This window comes from Salmo salar, chromosome 17 (assembly GCF_965601325.2).
Source record: "Salmo salar chromosome 17, fSalSal1, whole genome shotgun sequence".
In the NCBI taxonomy this organism is placed as follows: Eukaryota; Metazoa; Chordata; class Actinopteri; order Salmoniformes; family Salmonidae; genus Salmo; species Salmo salar.
In genome coordinates this window covers 85663045-85689179 of record NC_138307.1, presented here as the reverse complement: position 1 = coordinate 85689179, position 26135 = coordinate 85663045, and the positions used below count along the sequence as shown (strand labels likewise).

The 26135-nt window shown below is 44.7% G+C and overlaps 2 protein-coding genes across 3 annotated transcripts in view; one reads left to right on the top strand and one right to left on the bottom strand.

Moving 5' to 3' along the window:
* The window catches only part of LOC106576669 (globoside alpha-1,3-N-acetylgalactosaminyltransferase 1), a 29811-nt gene extending 21522 nt beyond the window's left edge, over positions 1-8289 (bottom strand). For both annotated transcript variants that reach the window (XM_082964311.1, XM_082964312.1), the window contains exon 1: positions 8105-8289. In XM_082964311.1, coding sequence (XP_082820437.1) covers positions 8105-8172 — 68 coding nt within the window. In that variant the 5' untranslated portion in view covers positions 8173-8289. The remainder of the gene's footprint in view (positions 1-8104) is intronic.
* A 9479-nt stretch (positions 8290-17768) lies between these two features.
* Positions 17769-26135, top strand: part of tmem178b (transmembrane protein 178B) — a 203663-nt gene continuing 195296 nt past the window's right edge. The window contains exons 1-2 of the mRNA XM_082964304.1: positions 17769-18195; positions 18860-19754. Of these exons, the coding sequence (XP_082820430.1) occupies positions 19376-19754 (379 nt within the window). The 5' untranslated portion in view covers positions 17769-18195; positions 18860-19375. The remainder of the gene's footprint in view (positions 18196-18859; positions 19755-26135) is intronic.

Here is a 26135-nt window from a genome sequence, read left to right as displayed (position 1 = left end):
CCTGACATTTCCATTCCTAACTATAACATTTTCTGACAAGATAGAACTGCCAAAGGGGGCAGAGTTGCAATCTACTGCAGAGATAGCCTTCAGAGTTATGTCATACTATCCGGGTCTGTGCCCAAACAATTACAGCTTCTACTTCTATAAATGCACCTTTCCAGAAACAAGTCTCTCACAGTTGCCGCTTGTTATAGACCCCCCTCGGCCCCCAGTTGTGCCCTGGACACCATATGTGAATTGATCGCCACCCATCTATCTTCAGAGTTCGTACTGTTAGGTGAGATCCTGGTTGAACCGTAGCTGGAAGCTCCGGACTGTGAACCGTCGCCGGAAGCTCTGGACTGTGAATCTGTCGCCGGAAGTTCTGGACTGTGAACTGTCGCCAGAAGCTCTGGACTGTGAACCGTCGCCGGAAGCTCTGGACTGTGAATGCGCACTGGAGGCCTAGTGAGTGGAGCCGTCACTACCTAAATATGATCCCCAATCAGAGGCAACGATAAACAGCTGCCTCTAATTAGGAAGCATATTAGCACCAACATAGAATATGAATATACTAGATCACCCCCTATTCACGCCCTGACCTACTACACCATAGAGAACCAAGGGCGCTCTATGGTCAGGGCGTGACAAAGGCTAGCTTTTTCAAACAGAAATTTGCTTCCTGTAGCACTAATTCCAAAAAGTTTTGGGACAGTGTGAAGTCCATGGAAAATAAGAGCACCTCCTCCCAGCTGCCGACTGCACTGAGGATAGGAAATACTGTCACCACCGATAAATCTACAATAATCGATCATTTCAATAAGCATTTTACCACGGCTGGCCATGCTTTCCACCTGGCTACCCCTACCCCGGCCAACATCTCAGCAACCCCCCCCCCCCCCCCCCCCCGCTTCTCCTTCACCCAAATCCAGACAGCTGATGTTCTGAAAGAACTGCAAGATCTGGATCCCTACAAATCAGCTGGGCTAAAAAACGTACCCGATTTAATCTGGTTACTACTCCTGCCCAGAAACTAGAATATGCATATAATTAGTCGATTTGGATAGAAAACACTCTAAAGTTTCTAAAACTGTTTGACTGGTGTCTGTGAGTATAACAGAACTCATATGGCAGGCCAAAACCTGAGAAGATTCCATAAAGGAAGTGCCCTGTCTGACATTTTGTTGTCCTTCTTGCATCTCTATCGACATTACAGCATCTGTGATGTAATGTGACACTTTCTAAGGCTTCCATTGGCTCTCTAAAGCCGCCAGAAAGTGGAATGGGGTGTCTCCTGTCTCTGGGCAAAGTACAGCAGCAGAGTTTGTAAGTGGTCAGCCTGGGGACAGTGAGACTGGAGATGCGCGGTCACAAGAACTCGCCATGTTTTTCTTTCAGTCTTTGAATGAATACAACGTTGCCCGGTTGGAATATTATCGCTATTTTACAAGAAAAATTGCATAAAAATTGATTTTAAACAGTGTTTGACATGCTTCTAAGTACGGTAATGGAATATTTTGAAATTTTTTGTCACGAAATGCGCTCGCACGTTACCCTTCGGATAGTGACCTGAACGCACGAACAAAACAGAGGTATTTGGATATAACTATGGATTATTTGGAACCAAAACATTTGTTGTTGAAGTAGAAGACCTGGGAGTGCATTCTGACGAAGAACAGCAAAGGTAATCCAATTTTTCTAATAGTAATTCTGAGTTTAGGTGACCCCGAAGTTGGCGGATGTCAAAATAGCTAGCCGTGATGGCCGAGCTATGTACTCAGAATATTGCAAAATGTGCTTTCGCCGAAAAGCTATTTTAAAATCGGACATAGCGATTGCATAAAGGAGTTCTGTATCTATAATTCTTAAAATAATTGTTATGTATTTTGTCAACGTTTATCATGAGTAATTTAATAAATTCACCGGACGTTTTCGGTGGGTATGCTAGTTCTGAACATCACATGCTAATGTAAAAAGCTGGTTTTGATATAAATATGAACTTGATTGAACAAAACATGCATGTATTGTATAACATAATGTCCTAGGAGTGTCATCTGATGAAGATCATCAAAGGTTAGTGCTGCATTTAGCTGTGGTCTGGGTTTATGTGACATACAGTGCCTTGCGAAAGTATTCGGCCCCCTTGAATTTTTCGACCTTTTGCCACATTTCAGGCTTCAAACATAAAGATATAAAACTGTAATTTTTTGTGAAGAATCAACAACAAGTGGGACACAATTATGAAGTGGAACGAAATTTATTGGATATTTCAAACTTTTTTAACAAATAAAAAACTGAACAATTGGCCGTGCAAAATTATTCAGCCCCTTTACTTTCAGTGCAGCAAACTCTCTCCAGAAGTTCAGTGAGGATCTCTGAATGATCCAATGTTGACCTAAATGACTAATGATGATTAATAGAATCCACCTGTGTGTAATCAAGTCTCCGTATAAATGCACCTGCTCTGTGATAGTCTCAGAGGTCCGTTTAAAGCGCAGAGAGCATCATGAAGAACAAGGAACTCACCAGGCAGGTCCGAGATACTGTTGTGGAGAAGTTTAAAGCCGGATTTGGATACAAAAAGATTTCCCAAGCTTTAAACATCCCAAGGAGCACTGTGCAAGCGATAATATTGAAATGGAAGGAGTATCAGACCACTGCAAATCTACAAAGACCCGGCCGTCCCTCTAATCTTTCAGCTCATACAAGGAGAAGACTGATCAGAGATGCAGCCAAGAGGCCCATGATCACTCTGGATGAACTGCAGAGATCTACAGCTGAGGTGGGAGACTCTGTCCATAGGACAACAATCAGTCGTATACTGCACAAATCTGGCCTTTATGGAAGTTTGCCACTAGCCACCTGGGAGACACACCAAACATGTGGAAGAAGGTGCTCTGGTCAGATGAAACCAAAATCGAACTCTTTGGCAACAATGCAAAACGTTATGTTTGGCGTAAAAGCAACACAGCTCATCACCCTGAACACACCATCCCCACTGTCAAACATGGTGGTGGCAGCATCATGGTTTGGGCCTGCTTTTCTTCAGCAGGGGCAGGGAAGATGGTTAAAATTGATGGGAAGATGGATGGAGCCAAATACAGGACCATTCTGGAAGAAAACCTGATGGAGTCTGCAAAAGACCTGAGACTGGGACGGAGATTTGTCTTCCAACAAGACAATGATCCAAAACATACATCAAAATCTACAATGGAATGGTTCACAAATAAACATATCCAGGTGTTAGAATGGCCAAGTCAAAGTCCAGACCTGAATCCAATCGAGAATCTGTGGAAAGAACTGAAAACTGCTGTTCACAAACGCTCTCCATCCAACCTCACTGAGCTCGAGCTGTTTTGCAAGGAGGAATGGGCAAAAATGTCAGTCTCTCGATGTGCAAAACTGATAGAGACATACCCCAAGCGACTTACAGCTGTAATCGCAGCAAAAGGTGACGCTACAAAGTATTAACTTAAAGGGGGCTGAATAATTTTGCACGCCCAATTTTTCAGTTTTTTTATTTGTTAAAAAAGTTTGAAATATCCAATAAATTTCGTTCCACTTCATGATTGTGTCCCACTTGTTGTTGATTCTTCACAAAAAATTACAGTTTTATATAAATTTATGTTTGAAGCCTGAAATGTGGCAAAAGGTCGAAAAGTTCAAGGGGGCCGAATACTTTCGCAAGGCACTGTATATGCTTGCTTTGAAAATGGCTGTGTGATTATTTGTGTCTATGTACTCTCCTAACATAATCTAATGTTTTGTTTTTGCTGTAAAGCCTTTTTGAAATCGGACAATGTGGTTAGATTAACGAGAGTCTTATCTTTAAAATGGTGTAAAATAGTTGAAAATTGAATTGTGGTATTTTAGTGGGTTTTGTATTTCGCGCCGTGCGATGCCATTGGCTGTTGGCTAGGGGTTCCGCAGGCGGAACGGGGTTCCGCTAGCGGAACGTCTGTCCTCAACAGGTTAATGAGTTAATAATTGCCTGATTCATTTAATCACATAGTTATAAAACGTTAATCATTCGATGAGCAGCAGTCGTCACATGATCCGTTACAACTTCACGACACATGTAACTTATCCAGAACGCTGCAGCCCGTCTGGTTTTCAACCTTCCCAAGTTCTCTCATGTTTCTCCGCTCCTCCACACACTCCACTGGCTTCCAGTAGAAGCTCTGCTACAAGACCATGGTGTTTACCTACGGAACAGCAGGAGGAAATGCCCCTCCCTACCTTCAGGCTATGATCAAACCCTACACCCTGACCTGAGCACTCCGTTCTGCCACCTCTGGTCTCTTGTCCCTCCCTACCTTCAGGCTATGATCAAACCCTACACCCTGACCTGAGCACTCCGTTCTGCCACCTCTGGTCTCTTGCCCCTCCCTACCTTCAGGCTATGATCAAACCCTACACCCTGACCTGAGCACTCCGTTCTGCCACCTCTGGTCTCTTGCCCCTCCCTACCTTCAGGCTATGATCAAAACCTTCACCCTAACCTGAGCACTCCGCTCTGCCACCTCTGGTCTCTTGTCCCTCCCTACCTTCAGGCTATGATCAAAACCTACACCCCGACCTGAGCACTCCGTTCTGCCACCTCTGGTCTCTTGCCCCTCCCTACCTTCAGGCTATGATCAAACCCTACACCCCGATCTGAGCACTCTGTTCTGCCACCTCTGGTCTCTTGGTCCTCCCTCTCAGCCCAGTCTAAGCTCTTCTCTGTCCTGGCACCCCAATGGCGGAACCAGCTTCCCCCTGAAGCTAGGACAGCAGAGTCCCTGCCCATCTTCTGAAAACATTTGAAACCCTACCTCATCAAACAGCTAAGTTATTGAGGAAAAAATGTTCTTTCTATGCCTATGATATGTGGATGTCCCACCTAGCTATCTGGAGATGACTGCACTAACTGTAAGTCTCTCTAGATAAGAGTATCTGCTAAATGAGTGACATGTCAAATGTAAAAATGTACACCAAAGCTAGATAAAGTGCACCTTTAGTTTACATGGGATATGCTTGAGACATTACTATTTACTATTTACTATCTCTCTCAGAATGACCTTCTTGATCCTAATCAGTCAGGTTTCAAGACTGGGCATTCAACTGAGACTGCTCTTCTCTGTGTCACGGAGGCTCTCCGCACTGCTAAAGCTAACTCTATCTCCTCTGCTCTCATCCTTCTAGACCTATCTGCTGCCTTTGATACTGTGAACCATCAGATCCTCCTCTCCACCCTCTCCGAGTTGGGCATCTACGGCGCGGCCCACGCTTGGATTGCGTCCTACCTGACAGGTCGCTCCTACCAGGTGGCGTGGCGAGAATCTGTCTCCGCACCATGCGCTCTCACCACTGGTGTCCCCCAGGGCTCTGTTCTAGGCCCTCTCCTATTCTCGCTATACACCAAGTCACTTGGCTCTGTCATATCCTCACATGGTCTCTCCTATCATTGCTATGCAGACGACACACAATTAATCTTCTCCTTTCCCCCTTCTGATAACCAGGCGGCGAATCGCATCTCTGCATGTCTGTCAGACATATCAGTGTGGATGACGGATCACCAGCTCAAGCTGAACCTCGGCAAGACGGAGCTGCTCTTCCTCCTGGGGAAGGACTGCCCGTTCCATGATCTCGCCATCACGGTTGACAACTCCCTTGTGTCCTCCTCCCAGAGTGCTAAGAACCTTGGCGTGATCCTGGACAACACCCTGTCGTTCTCCACTAACATCAAGGCGGTGACCCGATCCTGTAGGTTCATGCTCTACAACATTCGCAGAGTACGACCCTGCCTCACACAGGAAGCGGCGCAGGTCCTAATCCAGGCACTTGTCATCTCCCGTCTGGATTACTGCAACTCGCTGTTGGCTGGGCTTCCTGCCTGTGCCATTAAACCCCTACAACTCATCCAGAACGCCGCAGCCCGTCTGGTGTTCAACCTTCCCAAGTTCTCTCACGTCACCCCGCTCCTCCGCTCTCTCCACTGGCTTCCAGTTGAAGCTCGCATCCGCTACAAGACCATGGTGATTGCCTACGGAGCTGTGAAGGGAACGGCACCTCCATACCTTCAGGCTCTGATCAGGCCCTACACCCAAACAAGGGCACTGCGTTCATCCACCACTGGCCTGTTGGCCCCCCTACCTCTGAGGAAGCACAGTTCCCGCTCAGCCCAGTCAAAACTGTTCGCTGCTCTGGCACCCCAATGGTGGAACAAGCTCCCTCACGACGCCAGGACAGCGGAGTCAATCACCACCTTCCGGAGACACCTGAAACCCCACCTCTTTAAGGAATACCTAGGATAGGATAAAGTAATCCTTCTAACCCCCCCCCCCCCCCCCTTAAAAGATTTAGATGCACTATTGTAAAGTGGTTGTTCCACTGGATATCATAAGGTGAATGCACCATTTTGTAAGTCGCTCTGGATAAGAGCGTCTGCTAAATAACTTAAATGTAATGTAAATATTTGCAATTGTCTTTCAGTGTCACTACAAGTACACTGAATGTGTACAGAGAACACTCAAATAAAATCTTACAGGTAGAGTTTAAAACCGCTTTGGGCTAGGGGGCAGTATTTTGACGTCTGGATGACAAGTGTGCCCAAAGTAAACTGCCTGTTACTCAGGCCCAGAAGCTAGGATATGCAGATTTGGTAGATTTGGATAGAAGATTTGGATAGAAAACACTGAAGTTTCTAAAACTGTTAAAATAATGTCTGTGATTTTTTTTTTATGTGAGTGGGTTTTCCAATGAATGCCTATTGACTACGTAATGGGTTAGGGCACAGATTGCAGTTCCTATAGCTTCCACTAGATGTCAACAGTCTTTAGACATGGTGTCAGGCTTGTTTTCTGAAAAATGAAGAAGAATGAGACCTTTTGGTTAGGGGACTGGAGAAGCATCCAGTACTGGATTGCGTGACTGTGTGTGTGCCCTTCATTCTTTTTCCTTTCTATTGAATACGCTATTGTTCGGTTCAAATATTATTGATTATTTAGACAATTGACAACCTGACGATTAATTATAAACATCGTTTGACATGTTTCAATGAACTTTACCGGTACTATTAGGATGTATTTGTCTGCATGTTTTGATCGCCTTTGAGCCAGTGGATTACTGAACAAAACGCGAGTTTTTGGGATATAAAGAGGGACTTTATCGAACAAAACGACCATTTATTGTGTTCCGGGACCCTTGTGATTGCAATCAGATGAAGATCTTCAAAGGTAAGTGATTCATTTTATCGCTATTTCTGACTTTCGTGACTGCTCTGCTTGGTTGGAAAATGTTTGTATGCGTTTTGTGTGCAGGGTGCTATCCTCAGATAATTGCATGTTATGCTTTTGCCGTGAAGCCTTTTTGAAATCTGCCAAAATGGCTGGATTAACAAGAAGTTTATCTTTTAACCGATGTATAACACTTGTATTTTCATGAATGTTCATTATTGCTATTGCTGTCATTTGAATTTGGCGCTCTGCAATTTCACCGGATGTTGGCCAGATGGGACGCTAGCGTCCTACCCTTTCCAGAGAGGTGGGTAGATAAGGTTGATATTACTGTGATATTCGTGTATGTAGGTGGCAGGGAAGTCAGGCGCAGGAGAAACCAAGTTGGTTAATATGGAGTATTTAATGAAAAACAAACTCCAAAACCAAAGTACAAAATAAAATGGGTAAAGGATACCCGTCGCACACCGATACACAAACCCACGTAACATAACCTACAAACAATCACCGACAAGGACATGAGGGGAAACAGAGGGTTAAATACACAACATGTAATTAATGGGATTGGAACCAGGTGTGATGGAAGACAAGACAAAACCAATGGAAAATGAAAAACTGATCAATGATGGCTAGAAGACCGGTGACATCGACCACCGAGCATCACCCGTGCAAGGAGGGGCATCGACTTCGGTAGAAGTCGTGACAATTACAAACACTTTTAGGTGGGTCAGTATACTTAGTTGACATGAAATAGTACTTAGTACACTTAGTTGACATGAAATATAACATCCCTTTAATTCAACCTCAATATTCTATGTACAGATTTAGCTGTTCCAAAATAACACCATTTACATACACACATAGCACATGCACAGTAATTACATAAAATATAGAAAAACACATACCCCAGAAGCAAGAAGATTCCAACAATGAGAAGGAGAACAAACTGCTTTGCATTTGAACTGAAATGCATTGTTTCTCTAATAGTGACAGCAAATATTTAGTTTATCCAACACTAGAAGCAATATCCAATCAAATGAAGATCTCTCCAGTGAAACAAGTGGATCTCTTCAGCACGCCTAGTCAAATGAGGAGGAGGAGCCTCAGCCTTTTGAACTGTACCTCCATGGACATATACACACATCACCATGGTAACCCACACCCTAACCAGAAATAACCCTTTAGTCCTTTACCAACCAACCCTAACCAGTTGTACATGTAGTATCCATCCAAATAAGAAAGTAGAGTCAAATAATGTCAAATATGACCAAATAAGGTCAAATAAGGCCTCATATTTAGCATTAATTAGGATTCCTAATTAGCTACTCTTCTTGGGGACCAAACAGGAAACAACACAACAAATACATAATATACATAATATACATAGAACAACAATTACAGTACAATGTAGTCATTTAGCAGACGCTCCCATTGATTGGTCACAAGTGTAATATTAAATAACTCTTTCAACAGCAAGTAAATCCTTGGCGAGAACTTAGTACCTAGTAAAAGTTATTTGTTGTAAGTTAAAAAGTCAGATATCAAATGTACATTCTGTCCTTTGTTTGCAAATACAGGTTTCTCTATCTGGTCATCTCTCCCTTAACCCAGTCTCAGGGGCCCTTAAAGGGACAGACACCCATTTAACATGAACATCACATCCCTCCTAACTTCTCAAAGACAAAACCATTTGGACATTTGTTCAACAGCAGTAATAATAGTAATAATTTAAGGGTGCACACACCAGTCAGAGTGATACAGAGTGAGCCTGCTGGCTACACTAATGAACTCTCATTTTGGCCACTGAGTCATCATTACTTTTTTTTATTTATTTAAGCTTTATTTAGCTAGGAAAGTCAGTTAAGAACAAATTCTTATTTACAATGATGGCCTAGGAACAGTGCTTGTTCAGGGGCAGAACGACAGATTTTTTCCTTGTTAGCTTAGGGATTCAATCTAGCAACCTTTCGGTTTGCTCCATTGTTGAAATGTGTGGCCCAGTCTTTGAGGGTATTGTCCAATGAATGAATGTGGCTATAAACATCCTCAACACATGCTCTACAAACCACGTTGGCTTGCCAACTTCAACTGTGGTTACCTATCTGATTCCCACAGCATTTCCTGCAGGGCTGCATTCTATTGAATGTTTGAAACAGAGACTTAGATAGACATTGCATCATTTTACTGGCCCCATTATGGTGTCTGTGAGAGTACGGGCAGCGCCATTGAGGACGTCTCCATTTTGTTCTTCTTTTACTTCTATGAGATGGTAAACAAACTGAAAAGGTGCACATTGCCCCCTGATGGTGTTTGAACAGGTATAAAGACAAGGATGGTGATTTACTGCTACCTGGAGGGTGTTGTCTGAACAGGTATAAAGACAAGGATAGTGATTTACTGCCCCTGAGGGTGTTGTTTGAACAGGTATAAAGACAAGGATGGTGAATTACTGTATTTCCTCTCCAGGGGCGAAAATCTGATATCAACTTTGGAGGGGACAATTACATGAAATTTTCTCAAGAGCAATTCCTGAGGGGGACACCAAAAGTAGTGCTGTAACACATAGCCTACATTGTAATATGGTAAATGTATATTGAGGAACCAAAGAAATAAGGTGTTTGCTGTACTCCTAACTACCGGTACCCAAAACTACACAACTAATCACAACAGCAATACCATTGCCTTTAACAAATCTTAGTTCAGTCACCAGTTTAAGTTGAGAGTGGGGGTATCCATGGCATTTTCCAATTATGTTCCTATTTTACAAGTAAAAAAAATGGTGAACCTTTCATAATGTTGCCAAACAAAGACTCAACAAACTTACCTGAGACTACCTGTCTCTGCCAGTCTGTCCCTGCATATCTGTCCCCAACTCTGCTGTCTGTGTGCCATCTGTTGCCTGCTCTGCCTAATGACATCATTGTGAAACATTTCCATTAGAATTTCATTTCTTTCTTATGAACATTTTATCAACTAGTCTTTGAGATATTAGGCTACTAGGGTTCTTACTTTGTGTTTTGGTGTACTGAAAAATACTCTGATGTCCGTCTTTTATTTTTCTGCCATTTTTCTACCTTGCTGGCTGGCTACTATCTTTTATCATTCTATTTGGGCTTCGATCTAAAAGGTAGCTAGCAAATGTGAAACGGATTAAAATGACAAGAGTTGACAGCTGTATGAGTTCACCATTTACACAACATATGCTGCAACCTTTTGTAATTTTAATAGTTTGTTTCATATTGGCTGGCTTCCAACAATAACTGAATTTGCAAAGCTAGCGAGCACCAATTCCGTTTCAGTGGTGTTTGCTATAATATTTGCTACCCGGGTTAAATAAAGGTGAAATAAAATAAATAAATAAAAGTTCCCTTGCGACAATTTAGCTTTTGTACCGAGACCATTAAATATATTTAAGACAATGGTAGAAGAGAGTGTAGTTCTGTTCAGTTTGGACTTCAGTTTATCGCTAACCTTATCACAGGGACTTTGAAGCACTAATTTACATAATCTGCATGCTGATCTTGGAATAAATTGACGATAGCAAAGATTCCATCTTTGACGAGGCCACATAAATGGAATATGTACTAGCTTGCTTAATAGTTAATATTTGCGCGCTAGCTCTGCATATTCAGCCAGTGTGTGTGCGTGATTGACTGGATTAACCTCACGTCAGTTACGTTCATTGAGTGCCTTTCAGACAGTAGACACGACCCCTCTGTTACCTTGCCAACTAAGGAACTGGCAGTGGATCAAACCATTGTGAGGCAAAGGGTGGGGGGGTCGCAATCTTTTGAAACTTAAAAACGCGCTATTAAGTGTCTATAATCAGCACAATTGCTTTCATTGCGTATTATTAATATTATTTAAATTACATAGTTATGTTTCAGTGGTATATTGGGGGGGACAAATCATATTTTTCCCAGGATGGGGGGGTCGTGTCCCCCCCGTCCCCCCCCGGGATTTCTGCCCCTGTTCCTCTCTATCCAACTCCTGGGTTAACCAGCTCCATTCCTCTCTCCATCTCCTGGGTTAACAAGCTCCATCCCTCTCTCCATCTCCTGGGTTAACCAACTCCATCCCTCTCTCCATCTCCTGGGTCAACCAGCTCCATCCCTCTCTCCATCTCCTGGGTTAACCAACTCCATTCCTCTCTCCATCTCCTGGGTTAACCAACTCCATCCCTCTCTCTATCTCCTGGGTTAACCAGCTCCATTCCTCTCTCCATCTCCTGGGTTAACAAGCTCCATCCCTCTCTCCATCTCCTGGGTTAACCAACTCCATCTCTCTCTCCATCTCCTGGGTTAACCAGCTCCATTCCTCTCTCCATCTCCTGGGTTAACCAGCTCCATTCCTCTCTCCATCTCCTGGGTTAACCAGCTCCATCCCTCTTTCCATCTCCTGGGTTAACCAACTCCATCCCTCTCTCCATCTCCTGGGTTAACCAACTCCATCCCTCTCTCCAGCTCCTGGGTTAACCAGCTCCATCCCTCTCTCTATCTCCTGGGTTAACCAGCTCCATTCCTCTCTCCATCTCCTGGGTTAACCAACTCCATCTCTATCTCCTGGGTTATCCAGCTCCATTCCTCTCTCCATCTCCTGGGTTAACCAGCTCCATTCCTCTCTCCATCTCCTGGGTTAACCAACTCCATCTCTCTCTCCATCTCCTGGGTTAACCAGCTCCATTCCTCTCTCCATCTCCTGGGTTAACCAGCTCCATTCCTCTCTCCATCTCCTGGGTTAACCAGCTCCATCCCTCTCTCCATCTCTTGGGTTAACCAACTCCATCCCTCTCTCCATCTCCTGGGTTACCAACTCCATTCCTCTCTCCATCTCCTGGGTTAACCAACTCCATTCCTCTCTCCATCTCCTGGGTTAACCAGCTCCATCCCTCTCTCCATCTCCTGGGTTAACCAACTCCATTCCTCTCTCCATCTCCTGGGTTAACCAACTCCATCCCTCTCTCCATCTCCTGGGTTAACCAGCTCCATTCCTCTCTCCATCTCCTGGGTTAACCAGCTCCATTCCTCTCTCCATCTCCTGGGTTAACCAACTCCATCCCTCTCTCCATCTCCTGGGTTAACCAGCTCCATTCCTCTCTCCATCTCCTGGGTTAACCAGCTCCATTCCTCTCTCCATCTCCTGGGTTAACCAGCTCCATCCCTCTCTCCATCTCCTGGGTTATCCAGCTCCATTCCTCTCTCCATCTCCTGGGTTATCCAGCTCCATTCCTCTCTCCATCTCCTGGGTTAACCAACTCCATTCCTCTCTCCATCTCCTGGGTTAACCAACTCCATCCCTCTCTCCATCTCCTGGGTTAACCAGCTCCATCTCTCTCTCCATCTCCTGGGTTAACCAACTCCATTCCTCTCTCCATCTCCTGGGTTAATGTGCTCCATGCTGTTTCCTTGTGTTAACGTTGCTAGATTTTACATGAACCATGCTAGCTTTGTTAGTTATAGTTTGTCAACATTCTTACCTCCTACTCAAGCTATTGATTAGCCACAGTTACAGAATCACGCAGACACATTTATTCTTTTGTGGAAGTTTACAGCCAAAGTATTTGCATAAACAAACACATACACTTCCTGGTTCACCTCCACTGTGCATATTAGCCAGACGGCCGGCAGTTAGATGCAGTGATTATAGGGAACATGACTTCGTCAAGTTCTGTGTAAAACGTCGATGTACACAGGAATATTTGAATTGTTTTGGTGTTAGTTAAGGAAACTAAAGGGTTTTGCATAGTTATTGCAGTTTGATAATGTTGGACATACTCACAGTACCTGAGTGTTGGTTATTCATGTCGTGTATTAATTGTGTGTAATTTAGTTACCTGGTAAAGTGAAGTCCTCCCCTGCTTTTATACGACTTGGTTTAGTCCTAAGGGTGGCAAGGCGGGCTACTCTGTGAACGTTTTAGAACACCTACTCATTCAAAGGTTTTTCTTTATTTTCAGACCTTCAGGAGGTCAGGAGGGGCACAAATGCTGTTGGAGACAACATCTACAATGTTCAAGCTTTCGTGAGCTAATCCTTAAATGCCCACACCAGTAGAAATCCACTTTTTATGAGCAGAAAGATAATGGCCAGAACTTACCCATGATGTTGCACCATGATTTATGTTAATAAGTCATCTTTTTTTGTGACATGTATGGACTTGCAGTGACAAATTCTAACTGCCCATTCCGTGCAAATCCATGTGAATGCTGTGTCATTTCCTATGATATGACATACAAATTATTGTCATCCTACGTTTGGTTTCAAGGCTGGGTTTTATTTTAATGTTACCACCCACCAGCATGTCATTGTTTATCAGTCAGAAATATCTGTAAAGTTATTCATCTTTGCAAATGAGATGTGCCAAACAGCCTTGTGTGCACTTGGCTGTCTGAGCCATGGAACAAATAAAAAATGGGGAGAGGCAAAATTATTATCATAATTTCTCAATTATCAATTATTTTTTGAGCTAGAGTGTATTAAATAAATATACTAATAATATATACATACACTACCGACCAAAAGTTTTTGTACACCTACTCATTCAAGGGTTTTTCTTTATTTGTACTATTTTCTACATTGTAGAATAATAGTGAAGACATCAATACTATGAAATAACACATATGGAATCATGTAGTAACCAAAAAAAGTGTTAAACAAATGAAAATATATTTTATATTTGAGATTCTTCAAAGTAGCTACCCTTTGCCTTGATGACAGCTTTGCACACTCTTGGCATTCTCTCAACCAGATTCACCTGTAATGCTTTTCCAACAGTCTTGAAGGAGTTCCCACATATGCTGAGCACTTCTTGGCTGCTTTTCCTTAACTCTGCGGTCCAACTCATCCCAAACCATCTCAATTAGGTTGAGGTCAGGTGATTGTGGAGGCCAGGTCATCTGATGCAGCACTCTATCACTCTCCTTCTTAGTAAAATAGTCCTTACACAGCCTGGAGGTGTGTTGGGTCATTGTCCTGTTGAAAAGCAAATGATAGTCTCACTAAGTGCAAATCAGATGGGATGGCATATCGCTGTAGAATGCTGTGGTAGCTATGCTGGTTAAGTGTGCCTTGAATTCTAAATAAATCACAGAGAGTGTCACCAGCAAAGCACCCCACACAACATCTTATCTCCTCCTCCATGCTTCACAGTGGGAACCACGCATGCGGTGAACATCCATTCACCTACTCTGCATCTCACAAAGACACAACGGTTGGATCCAAAAATCTCACATTTGGACTCATCAGACCAAAGGACAGATTTCCAAAGGTCTAATGTCCATTGCTCATGTTTCTTGGCCCATCAAGTCTCTTCTTCTTATTGGTGTCCTTTAGTAGTGGTTTCTTTGCAGCAATTCGACCATGGAGGCCTGATTCACTCAGTCTCCTCTGAACAGTTGACGTTGAGATGTGTCTGTTACTTGAACTCTGAAGCATTTACTTGGGCTGCAATTTCTGAGGCTGGTAACTCTAATGAACTTATCCTCTGCAGCAAAGGTAACTCTGGGTCTTCCTTTCCTGTGGCGGTCCTCATGAGAGACAGTTTAATCATAGCACTTGATGCTTTTTGCGACTGCACTTGAAGAAACTTTCAAAGTTCTTGACATTTTCCAGATTGACTGACCTTCATGTCTTAAAGTAATGACTGACTGTCGTTTTTCTTTGCTTATTTGAGTTGTTCTTTCTATAATATGGACTTGGTATTTTACCAAATAGGGCTATATTCTGTATAACACCCCCACCTTGTCACAACACAACTGATTGGCTCAAACGCATTAAGAAGGAAATAAATTCCACAAATTAACTTTAAAGAAAGCACACCTGTTAATTGAAATCCAATCCAGGTGACTACCTCATGAAGCTGGTTGAGAGAATGCCAAGAGTGTGCAAAGCTGTCATCAAGGCAAAGTGTGGCTACTTTGAGGAATCTCAAATATAAAATATGTCTTCATTATTATTCTACAATGTAGAAAAAAATTGTACAAAATAAAGAAAAACTCTTGAAGGAGTAGGTGTGTCCAAACTTTTTGACATCTACAGGGTGGTGGTCAGCTGATAGGCAGGAAGCTGATAGAGTCAGCTGTAGCAGGGTGGCTGGTTGTCAGCTGATAGACAGGAAGCTGATAGAGTCAGCTGTAGCAGGGTGGAGGTCAGCTGGTAGACAGGAAGCTGATAGAGTCAGCTGTAGCAGGGTGGAGGTCAGCTGATAGACAGGAAGCTGATAGTCAGCTGTAGCAGGGTGGCTGGTTGTCAGCTGATAGACAGGAAGCTGATAGAGTCAGCTGTAGCAGGGTGGAGGTCAGCTGGTAGACAGGAAGCTGATAGAGTCAGCTGTAACAGGGTGGCTGGCTGTCAGCTGATAGACAGGAAGCTGATAGAGTCAGCTGTAACAGGGTGTGGGTCAGCTGACTCTATCAGCTGATAGAGTCAGCTGTAGCAGGGTGGCTGGCTGTCAGCTGATAGAGTCAGCTGTAGCAGGGTGGAGATCAGCTGATAGAGTCAGCTGCAGCAGGGTGTGGGTCAGCTGGTAGACAGGAAGTTGATAGCATCAGCTGTAGCAGGGTGGCTGGTTGTCAGCTGATAGACAGGAAGCTGATAAAGTCAGCTGTAGCAGGGTGGAGGTCAGCTGGTAGACAGGAAGCTGATTGAGTCAGCTGTAACACGGTGTGGGTCAGCTGGTAGACAGGAAGCTGATAGAGTCAACTGTAGCAGGGTGGCTGGCTGTCAGCTGATAGAGTCAGCTGTAGCAGGGTGGAGATCAGCTGATAGAGTCAGCTGCAGCAGGGTGTGGGTCAGCTGGTAGACAGGAAGTTGATAGCATCAGCTGTAGCAGGGTGGCTGGTTGTCAGCTGATAGACAGGAAGCTGATAAAGTCAGCTGTAGCAGGGTGGAGGTCAGCTGGTAGACAGGAAGCTGATAGAGTCAGCTGTAACAGGGTGTAGGTCAGCTGGTAGACAGGAAGCTGATAGTCAGCTGTAGCAGGGTAGCTGGTTGTCAGCTGATAGACAGGAAGCTGATAGAGTCAGCTGTAGCAGGGTGGAGGTCAGCTGATAGACAGGAAGCTGATAGAGTCAGCTGTAGCAGAGCGGAGGTCAGCTGGTAGACAGGAAGCTGATAGAGTCAGCTGTAACAGGGTGGAGGTCAGCTGGTAGACAGGAAGCTGATAGAGTCAGCTGCAGCAGGGTGTGGGTCAGCTGGTAGACAGGAAGTTGATAGCGTCAGCTGTAGCAGGGTGCCTGGTTGTCAGCTGATAGACAGGAAGCTGATAGAGTCAGCTGTAGCAGGGTGGAGGTCAGCTGATAGACAGGAAGCTGATAGAGTCAGCTGTAACAGGTTGGAGGTCAGCTGGTAGACAGGAAGCTGATAGAGTCAGCTGTAGCATGGTGTGGGTCAGCTGATAGAGTCAGCTGTAGCAGGACTGCCTCCAAAATGGCACTCTAATTTTGACCAGGGCCCCGGAGCTATTTAGGACACAGACTAGCATTAGTAGTACAGTCATGTCCCCTCTTCTCCAGCTGAGGATGTATCCATTGAAGACAATGCCAGGGATAAAGAATGAGAGGAGGTAACACATAAGCCAATAGCTAGCCACAAATGGGCTATATTGTATGAAGTGAACAAGTGGAGATAGTTGACAGGATGTGTGTAATGGGGGAGCATCTAACAAGCTCACAACAAGCAGAGCCAGAAGGTGACCCATATGGCAGCATGTTCCCTGTTTGTTTAACCTTTATTTAACTAGGCAAGTCAGTTAAGAACAAATTCTTATTTACAATGACGGCCTACCACGGCCAAACCCATACGACACGCCCTATGGGACTCCCAATCACTGCCGGATGTGATACAGCCTGGAATCGAACCAGGGACTGTAGTGCCTTAGCCCGCTGCGCCACTCAGGAGCCCAATATATAGTGACATTACAATTCAACTGCAAAACTGTCACTCAGGTTGTCGGATGGAAAATTACTATTGCCATAGTCAAAGCAGAGGGAAATTACTATTGACCCTCCAGACCAGTCAGTATGGTCCCTGTTATCTTGTCCCTCCAGACCAGATCAGTATGGTCCCTGTTATGTTGTCCATCCAGACCAGTTGTTGAGAGTGGTGGGGACACCCATGAGATATAATAACAGGTTTTAGTCCAGTGAAGAAATGGAGTGAGTTAATATAGTTTTCACTAAGCTTTAAAACATTTACCACTACATCAGTGCAGCCCGTTTTTATTGGCATATATATGTCGTAGCAAACTGTCAGTCACAGTGGATAGATGACTCTCCGTCCGTCATCTCCAATAGTGTGACAGGTGGGTTTCAGCTTCGTCATAAATTATTCAGCAGCGCCCCCTGTCTTCTTCGTTGACAACTACGTAGTCAGGGATATCAAATGGTCCCCTGGTTCAATGACTCCTTTCATTTCTGACTGAAGACTGGGCAGGTGCTATGTTGGGTTGTAGACTTTGTTCTTATGAGGCTATTCCATCAAACAAAAGCACAGGCCATTTTCTATAGAGGCGTAATATGTTTGGAAACCTAAATCCTCTCCTCTCCGCCTCACAAGTAGAGAGGGGGGGTGCTATTTCTTTAACAAGGTGTTTTAGACACCATGACGTCACCGCTGTAGACTCTGTCCACCCGAAAAGGAGTGTACATACTAGTCTAAATGCATTAGGATCCTAGCTGCCAGAGGGATTTTAAACTCGACAGTAACGATAACGCATAGTGTTTTAGCCTACATATATATATATCCCTCTGAGGAATTAATCCTCAACGGCGACATCTGCCGCGTCAAATAACATCTTTACGCAACGCTTCCTGTCGCCTGTCAATGTCGCCTAGTGGAGCAGGGATCAGAGTCTCTCTGCAATTCATTATTTATTTATTTTTTGAAGGCGAAACTTTAGCCTATTCCGGTTACTGAACGTTTGAAGACATTTGGAACGTAGAGTTGAAATAATCCCATTGGAACATAAAGCTATAACCGAAGTCGCATCCTTTTGAGCGGTGAGTAGACGCGCGTCCAACCTCTCTAGTCACACACACACTGATGTGATGCAGCGAGCTGTTTGAGTTGAGCCTGATGGACATATTCAACCGCATATCATTGATTGTCTTGTGTCATGGTCATTTGGATATTCATGTAGAATTACCTTTATGTACATATATTATGGTAATGAAGTAAAGTATTTCTTAAATATCTATTTTTTTTGGGGGGGGGGGGGGACGTTCCCTTTTTGACGACAGACAGCGTGCGGTTTTATTGACTAATTTAACAAGGAGTGATTATGGTACATTAAACGGTGCGGATGTGTGTCCTAGATGAGGTCATATCCCTACGGAAAATGAAGATCATTTTGGCGGCTCTACATTCATGTATCGCCAGCCCTTTAGTCCAGATGGGATGGCAGGGGTGGGGTGACTGCATGCCAGGGGATTTTGACTGACAACAAAACATGACCTTTTAATGTGCACATTGCACGACAAAACATCACTGAACACCCAGCAGCACAACGTTTAATTTGGGGGGAGATTACATTGTAGCGTGGCCTGTTACAAAATAGCCTACAAGAGCAATGGCATGCTCTTGTAAACATCCTAGCTCATGCTAAAAGCAGGGATACACAATTGTTCAGGTTAATAATATGACTTTTTCCTCTGGTTTTTGTAGGGTTTCGACTCGAACTGAAACGCTTTGAAAACTCTGTGTTCTGCGTGGACGTTTGTTCCTGTCTCGCCCCATTCCGCCTAATCGCAGCAGATGGAGGGTTGCTGAGAGCAGGGAATGAGATAAGCATCTTTTCACTCGTCGAGGCAGCATCCTAACGAACAGCTGCAGCAGCTCGCTCCCTCTCTCCATCTCACTCTCTCCCGTACGCCGGAAAGAACGGAACGGAACACTATTTTACCAACAAGGACCTTCCTTATTCGGTAGATTCAACGAATTTTATGATTTGCAACCTAGCTTTAAATTATATTTGCATGGTTGTAACCTCGATGATGGTCTTGCTATCGGCACCAAGGGGAGAGATGTAAGCTGATTCGTTGGAGGTGGGTTGTAGCGGTAGCAGCGCTGTGCTGACTGACAAAGCGACAGACCGACAGAGCGAGGAGAGGAGAGCAGAGGAGCTGTCCATAGACTGGTGGTGCTGATGCGGCGGCTCTGAGAAAAGCAGAGAAACCGAGCATGGCTGCTGGGAAGTTACTGCTCTACGCCGGCCTGTCCCTCTCTCTGTGCGCCCTAGGAATGCTAGCGGTGGCAATCTGTTCCGACCACTGGTACGAGACTGACGCGCGGAGGTATCGGGAGCGCTGTCGGAGCTTCTCCAGCCGTAAGAACCCAGGCTTTATCTACATCCCCAACAACAGCCTACCTCTGCGGGCTAGCCGCTCCAGACTGGACCGCTGGGAGGACAAGCTGCTCCTAGCCCGGAACAGAAGGCAGCTGTTCGCTATGTCCGCCGCGGACGAGTGTAGTAGGCAGTACAACTCCACCAACATGGGACTGTGGAGCAAATGCCACCGACTGGGCTTCGACCAGGACATAGAAGACCTCATTCGCAAAGGTAAGAGAGAGAAAACGTATAATACAGTACAGAATTGGATACAATAAGACAGTAGGCCTATACTGTTACATTATGGGAGTCTAATATGTGTGTCGTCTATGTGTTTACCTAACCAAACATCAAGACACTCTGAATATTGCTCATATTGGGAAATTATAAAATAGTCTTTCTTGGTTGACCGTTGTTAGTTGTGCTCTTCACAAACCCCTGGCGAGACAATTAGGCTCCAGAAAAATCATATTATTCACGTTCTTATGAATCTCTCTCTCTCTCTCAGAGAGAGCGTGGTCAGATAGAGAGACGTCACCGCCACCTCTGTAATGCTGGATTCAAATGGCCTTTAGCTGAGTCGTGTGTGTCATGTTGTAGGAGGAGAGTACAGGCTATCATTTGAGGCTGATGCACCATGGCAACACACAGCTCTGATCCAGTAGATGCTAGGCCTGCTGCTTGCTGTAGCTACGGCTCCATTCTCACATCTACTACCTCTCTGTGTGTGTCTACCTCTCTCTGTGCTCTACCTCTTTCTGTGTCTTTACCTCTCTCTGTGTCTCTACCTCTCTATGTGTGTCTACCTCTCTCTCTGTGTGTGTGTCTACCTCTCTCTGTGCTCTACCTCTCTCTGTGTCTTTACCTCTCTCTGTGTCTCTACCTCTCTATGTGTGTCTACCTCTCTCTCTGTGTGTGTGTCTACCTCTCTCTGTGCTCTACCTCTCTCTGTGTCTTTACCTCTCTCTGTGTCTCTACCTCTCTATGTGTGTCTACCTCTCTCTCTGTGTGTGTGTCTACCTCTCTCTCTCTATGTCTCTACCTCTCTCTGTGTCTCTACCTCTCTCTGTGTCTCTGCCTCTCTCTATGTCTCTACCTCTCTCTATGTCTCTACCTCTCTCTGTGTCTTTACCTCTCTCTCTGTCTCTACCTCTCTGTGTCTCTGCCTCTCTGTGTCTCTACCTCTCTCTCTGTGTCTCTACCTCTCTCTCTGTGTCTCTACCTCTCTCTCTGTGTCTCTACCTCTCTCTCTCTGTGTCTCTACCTCTCTCTGTGTCTTTACCTCTCTCTGTGTCTCTACCTCTCTATGTGTGTCTACCTCTCTCTCTCTCTCTCTCTCTGTGTCTACCTCTCTCTCTCTCTCTCTCTCTCTCTCTCTCTCTCTTTCTGTGTCTACCACTCTCTCGCTCTCTGTGTCTCTACCTCTCTCTTTGTGTCTCTACCTCTCTCTCTGTGTCTCTACCTCTCTCTCTGTGTGTCTCTACCTCTCTCTGTGTCTCTACCTCTCTCTCTCTCTCTCTCTCTGTGTGTGTGTGTGTGTGTGTGTGTGTGTGTGTGTGTGTGTGTGTGTGTGTGTGTGTGTGTGTGTGTGTGTGTGTGTGTGTGTGTGTGTGTGTGTGTGTGTGTGTGTGTGTGTGTGTGTGTGTGTGCCTGCCTTTGTGTGTGTGTCTTCCCCCTCCCCGTGTGATGCTGTGGGATGCTATATCCTCCTGAACCTCACACTGTAAATAATGATGATGTCACCACTTCCTGTCTTGTGGGCTAGGCCGGTCCTACCACACTATGAGGAGGGAGACTCAGACCTCTTAAAAGACGACTCCCCTATCCACAATATATTAGGAAGCTGTGGTTCTCACATGTAGACCTGGGGTTGTATCATATCATTACCTATTATACCCTAGCCGTAGGTCTACCTCATTATGAAGAGAGACTGTTACACCCTAGCCAGTAGGTCTACCTCATTATGAAGAGAGACTGTTACAACCTAGCCTGTAGGTCTACCTCATTATGAAGAGAGACTGTTACACCCTAGCCTGTAAGTCTACCTCATTATGAAGAGAGTCTGTTACACCCTAGCCTGTAGGTCTACTTCATGAAGAGAGACTGTTACACCCTAGTCAGTAGGTCTACCTCATTATGAAGAGAGACTGTTACTACCTAGCCTGTAGGTCTACCTGATTATGAAGAGAGACTGTTACACCCTAGCCTGTAGGTGTACCTCATTATGAAGAGAGACTGTTACACCCTAGCCTGTAGGTCTACCTCATTATGAAGAGAGGAGACTGTTACACCCTAGCCTATAGGTCTACCTCACTATGAAGAGAGATTGTTACACCCTAGCCTGTAGGTCTTCCTCATTATGAAGAGAAACTGTTACTCCCTAGCCTGTAGGTCTACCTCATTATCAAGAGAGACTGTTACACCCTAGCCTGTAGGTCTACCTCACTATGAAGAGAGACTGTTACACCCTAGCCTGTAGGTCTACCTCATTATGAAGAGAGACTGTTACACCCTAGCCTGTAGGTCTACCTCATTATGAAGAGAGACTGTTACTCCCTAGCCTGTAGGTTTACCTCCTTATGAAGAGAGACTGTTACACCCTAGTCTGTAGGTACCTCACTATGAAGAGAGGTTGTTACATCCTAGCCTGTCTTCTACCTCACTATGAAGAGAGACTGTTACACCCTTGCCTGTAGGTCTACCTCATTATGAAGAGAGACTGTTACAACCATGCATGTAGGTCTACCTCACTATGAAGAGAGGCTGTTACATCCTAGCCTGTAGGTCTACCTCACTATGAAGAGAGACTGTTACATCCTAGCCTGTAGGTCTACCTCACTATGAAGAGAGACTGTTACATCCTAGCCTGTAGGTCTACCTCACTATGAAGAGAGACTGTTACATCCTAGTCTGTAGGTTGACCTCATTATGAAGAGAGACTGTTACTCCCTAGCCTGTAGGTTGACCTCATTATGAAGAGAGACGGTTACTCCCTAGCCTGTAGGTCTACCTCATTATGAAGAGAGACTGTTACTCCCTAGCCTGTAGGTCTACCTCATTATGAAGAGAGACTGTTAAATCCTAGCCTGTAGGTCTACCTCATTATGAAGAGAGACTGTTACACCCTAGCCTGTAGGTCTACCTCACTATGAAGAGAGACTGTTACTCCCTAGCCTGTAGGTCTACCTCACTATGAAGAGAGACTGTTACACCCTAGCCTGTAGGTCTACCTCACTATGATGAGAGACTGTTACACCCTAGCCTGTAGGTCTACCTCACTATGAAGAGAGACTGTTACTCCCTAGCCTGTAGGTCTACCTCACTATGAAGAGAGGCTGTTACACCCTAGCCTGTAGGTCTACCTCACTATGATGAGAGACTGTTACACCCTAGCCTGTAGGTCTACCTCATAATGAAGAGAGACTGTTACTCCTTAGCCTGTAGCTCTACCTCACTATGAAGAGAGACTGTTACTCCCTAGCCTGTAGGTCTACCTCACTATGAAGAGAGACTGTTACTCCCTAGTCTGTAGGTCTACCTCACTATGAAGAGAGGCTGTTACATCCTAGTCTGTAGGTCTACCTCACTATGAAGAGAGGCTGTTACATCCTAGCCTGTAGGTCTACCTCATTATGAAGAGAGGCTGTTACACCCTAGCCTGTAGGTCTACCTCACTATGAAGAGAGGCTGTTACATCCTAGCCTGTAGGTCTACCTCATTATGAAGAGAGACTGTTACACCCTAGCCTGTAGGTCTACCTCACTATGAAGAGAGACTGTTACTCCCTAGCCTGTAGGTCTACCTCACTATGAAGAGAGACTGTTACACCCTAGCCTGTAGGTCTACCTCACTATGATGAGAGACTGTTACACCCTAGCCTGTAGGTCTACCTCACTATGAAGAGAGACTGTTACTCCCTAGCCTGTAGGTCTACCTCACTATGAAGAGAGGCTGTTACACCCTAGCCTGTAGGTCTACCTCACTATGATGAGAGACTGTTACACCCTAGCCTGTAGGTCTACCTCATAATGAAGAGAGACTGTTACTCCCTAGCCTGTAGGTCTACCTCATAATGAAGAGAGACTGTTACACCCTAGCCTGTAGCTCTACCTCACTATGAAGAGAGACTGTTACTCCCTAGCCTGTAGGTCTACCTCACTATGAAGAGAGACTGTTACTCCCTAGCCTGTAGGTCTACCTCACTATGAAGAGAGGCTGTTACATCCTAGTCTGTAGGTTTACCTCACTATGAAGAGAGGGACACTCACTCAGACCTCATCCTTCGACTTAGATAACAGTGTCACCCGTACACTCTTAGGGGGAAAAAAGGTGCGAAGTAGAACCATCCAGTGTTTTTTCGGTATGTCCTTATAGGCCCTATAGTCTACAGATGAGGGTTAAACCCACATGAACACCAAAAAGGTGTTTTTACCTAAAACCCTCTCTTTAGGGTTCTTCAGAGATGATCAGCATCGTCAGTTATATTCAGAGCTGTGTTGCTGATTATCTAATAAATACTGTATTAAGGTATTTTGGATGTGAATTATATGCCAAGCTTGTGAACATTATTTTGTGTTGGGGTTGTCATAATTGCATGGTTATTCAATTGTAGAATATTGAAAATACTTTTTCTTAAATGTTGTACATTAAGTCATGGTTTTAAAACAATGATGATCATATTTAAAAAAAAAACTGTGGCACTTGTATACCAATGCTTCAACCTATTCCCCTTTATGAAGTGTTCCACCAGCCTCTGTAGCCTTTAAACATGTATTATTTATGACAATAAATTACACACATATATATATATATATTACACTGAGTGTACAAAACATGATCCATCTCATCTGTAGACTAGGACACATCTATAGAGACCTGGTCTAAAGTAGTGCACTAGAAAGACAATAAGGTACCATGTCTCATCTGTAGACTAGGACACATCTATAGAGACCTGGTCTAAAGTAGTGCACTAGAAAGACAATAAGGTACCATGTCTCATCTGTAGACTAGGACACATCTATAGAGACCTGGTCTAAAGTAGTGCACTAGAAAGACAATAAGGTACCATGTCTCATCTGTAGACTAGGACACATCTATAGAGACCTGGTCTAAAGTAGTGCACTAGAAAGACAATAAGGTACCATGTCTCATCTGTAGACTAGGACACATCTATAGAGACCTGGTCTAAAGTAGTGCACTAGAAAGACAATAAGGTGCCATGTCTCATCTGTAGACTAGGACACATCTATAGAGACCTGGTCTAAAGTAGTGCACTAGAAAGACAATAAGGTGCCATGTCTCATCTGTAGACTAGGACACATCTATAGAGACCTGGTCTAAAGTAGTGCACTAGAAAGACAATAAGGTGCCATGTCTCATCTGTAGACTAGGACACATCTATAGAGACCTGGTCTAAAGTAGTGCACTAGAAAGACAATAAGGTACCATGTCTCATCTGTAGACTAGGACACATCTATAGAGACCTGGTCTAAAGTAGTGCACTAGAAAGACAATAAGGTACCATGTCTCATCTGTAGACTAGGACACATCTATAGAGACCTGGTCTAAAGTAGTGCACTAGAAAGACAATAAGGTGCCATGTCTCATCTGTAGACTAGGACACACATCAACATGTGTGCTATTCATACAGGCTCTATGCAGAGTTGACTGTTGTATATGACTATAACCATTGAGTGTAACCATTCATTCCCAACGTCCAAATGTTTATTCATCGTTCTGTTGATCAATCATGAGTAAACTCTTCTCTGGAGAAGAAGCTGGTCTCTGTTCTATGGCGTGGATGTGTGGTTGCTATCCAGTCACCTGGCATTGGCCCGGCTTTTGACCGAGGTTACTGTCCACCATTAGTGTGTGTGTGTGTGTGTGTGTGTGTGTGTGTGTGTGTGTGTGTGTGTGTGTGTGTGTGTGTGTGTGTGTGTGTGCGTGCGTGCGTGCGTGCGTGCGTGTGTATTTGTGCATCTCAGCATCTGTGTGTCAGTGAGTGTGTGGAATGGGGAGTGAAGCTTTCAGATGTGTGTCCCTGTCCAGGCTGCTAGAGGGACTGTGTTTGTGTGGAATGGGGAGTGAAGCTTTCAGATGTGTGGCCCTTTCAGGCAGCTTCCATAGTCTTGATGACTTGTCATCTGCAGTAATGGGCACCTGGCCTCAGACCTTGCTGTGCTTAGCAAGCTAATGAATGGAGGACTCACACAGTACAGCCCTGATCCAACCTAATGTCCCAAACTGGAAACTGGAACCTCTAACCCGGGCAGTTTGACTGGAAACTGGAACCTCTAACCCGGGCAGTTTGACTGGAAACTGGAACCTCTAACCCGGGCAGTTTGACTGGAAACTGGAACCTCTAACCCGGGCAGTTTGACTGGAAACTGGAACCTCTAACCCGGGCAGTTTGACTGGAAACTGGAACCTCTAACCCAGGCAGTTTGACTGGAAACTGGAACCTCTAACCCAGGCAGTTTGACTGGAAACTGGAACCTCTAACCCGGGCAGTTTGACTGGAAACTGGAACCTCTAACCCAGGCAGTTTGACTGGAAACTGGAACCTCTAACCCGGGCAGTTTGACTGGAAACTGGAACCTCTAACCCAGGCAG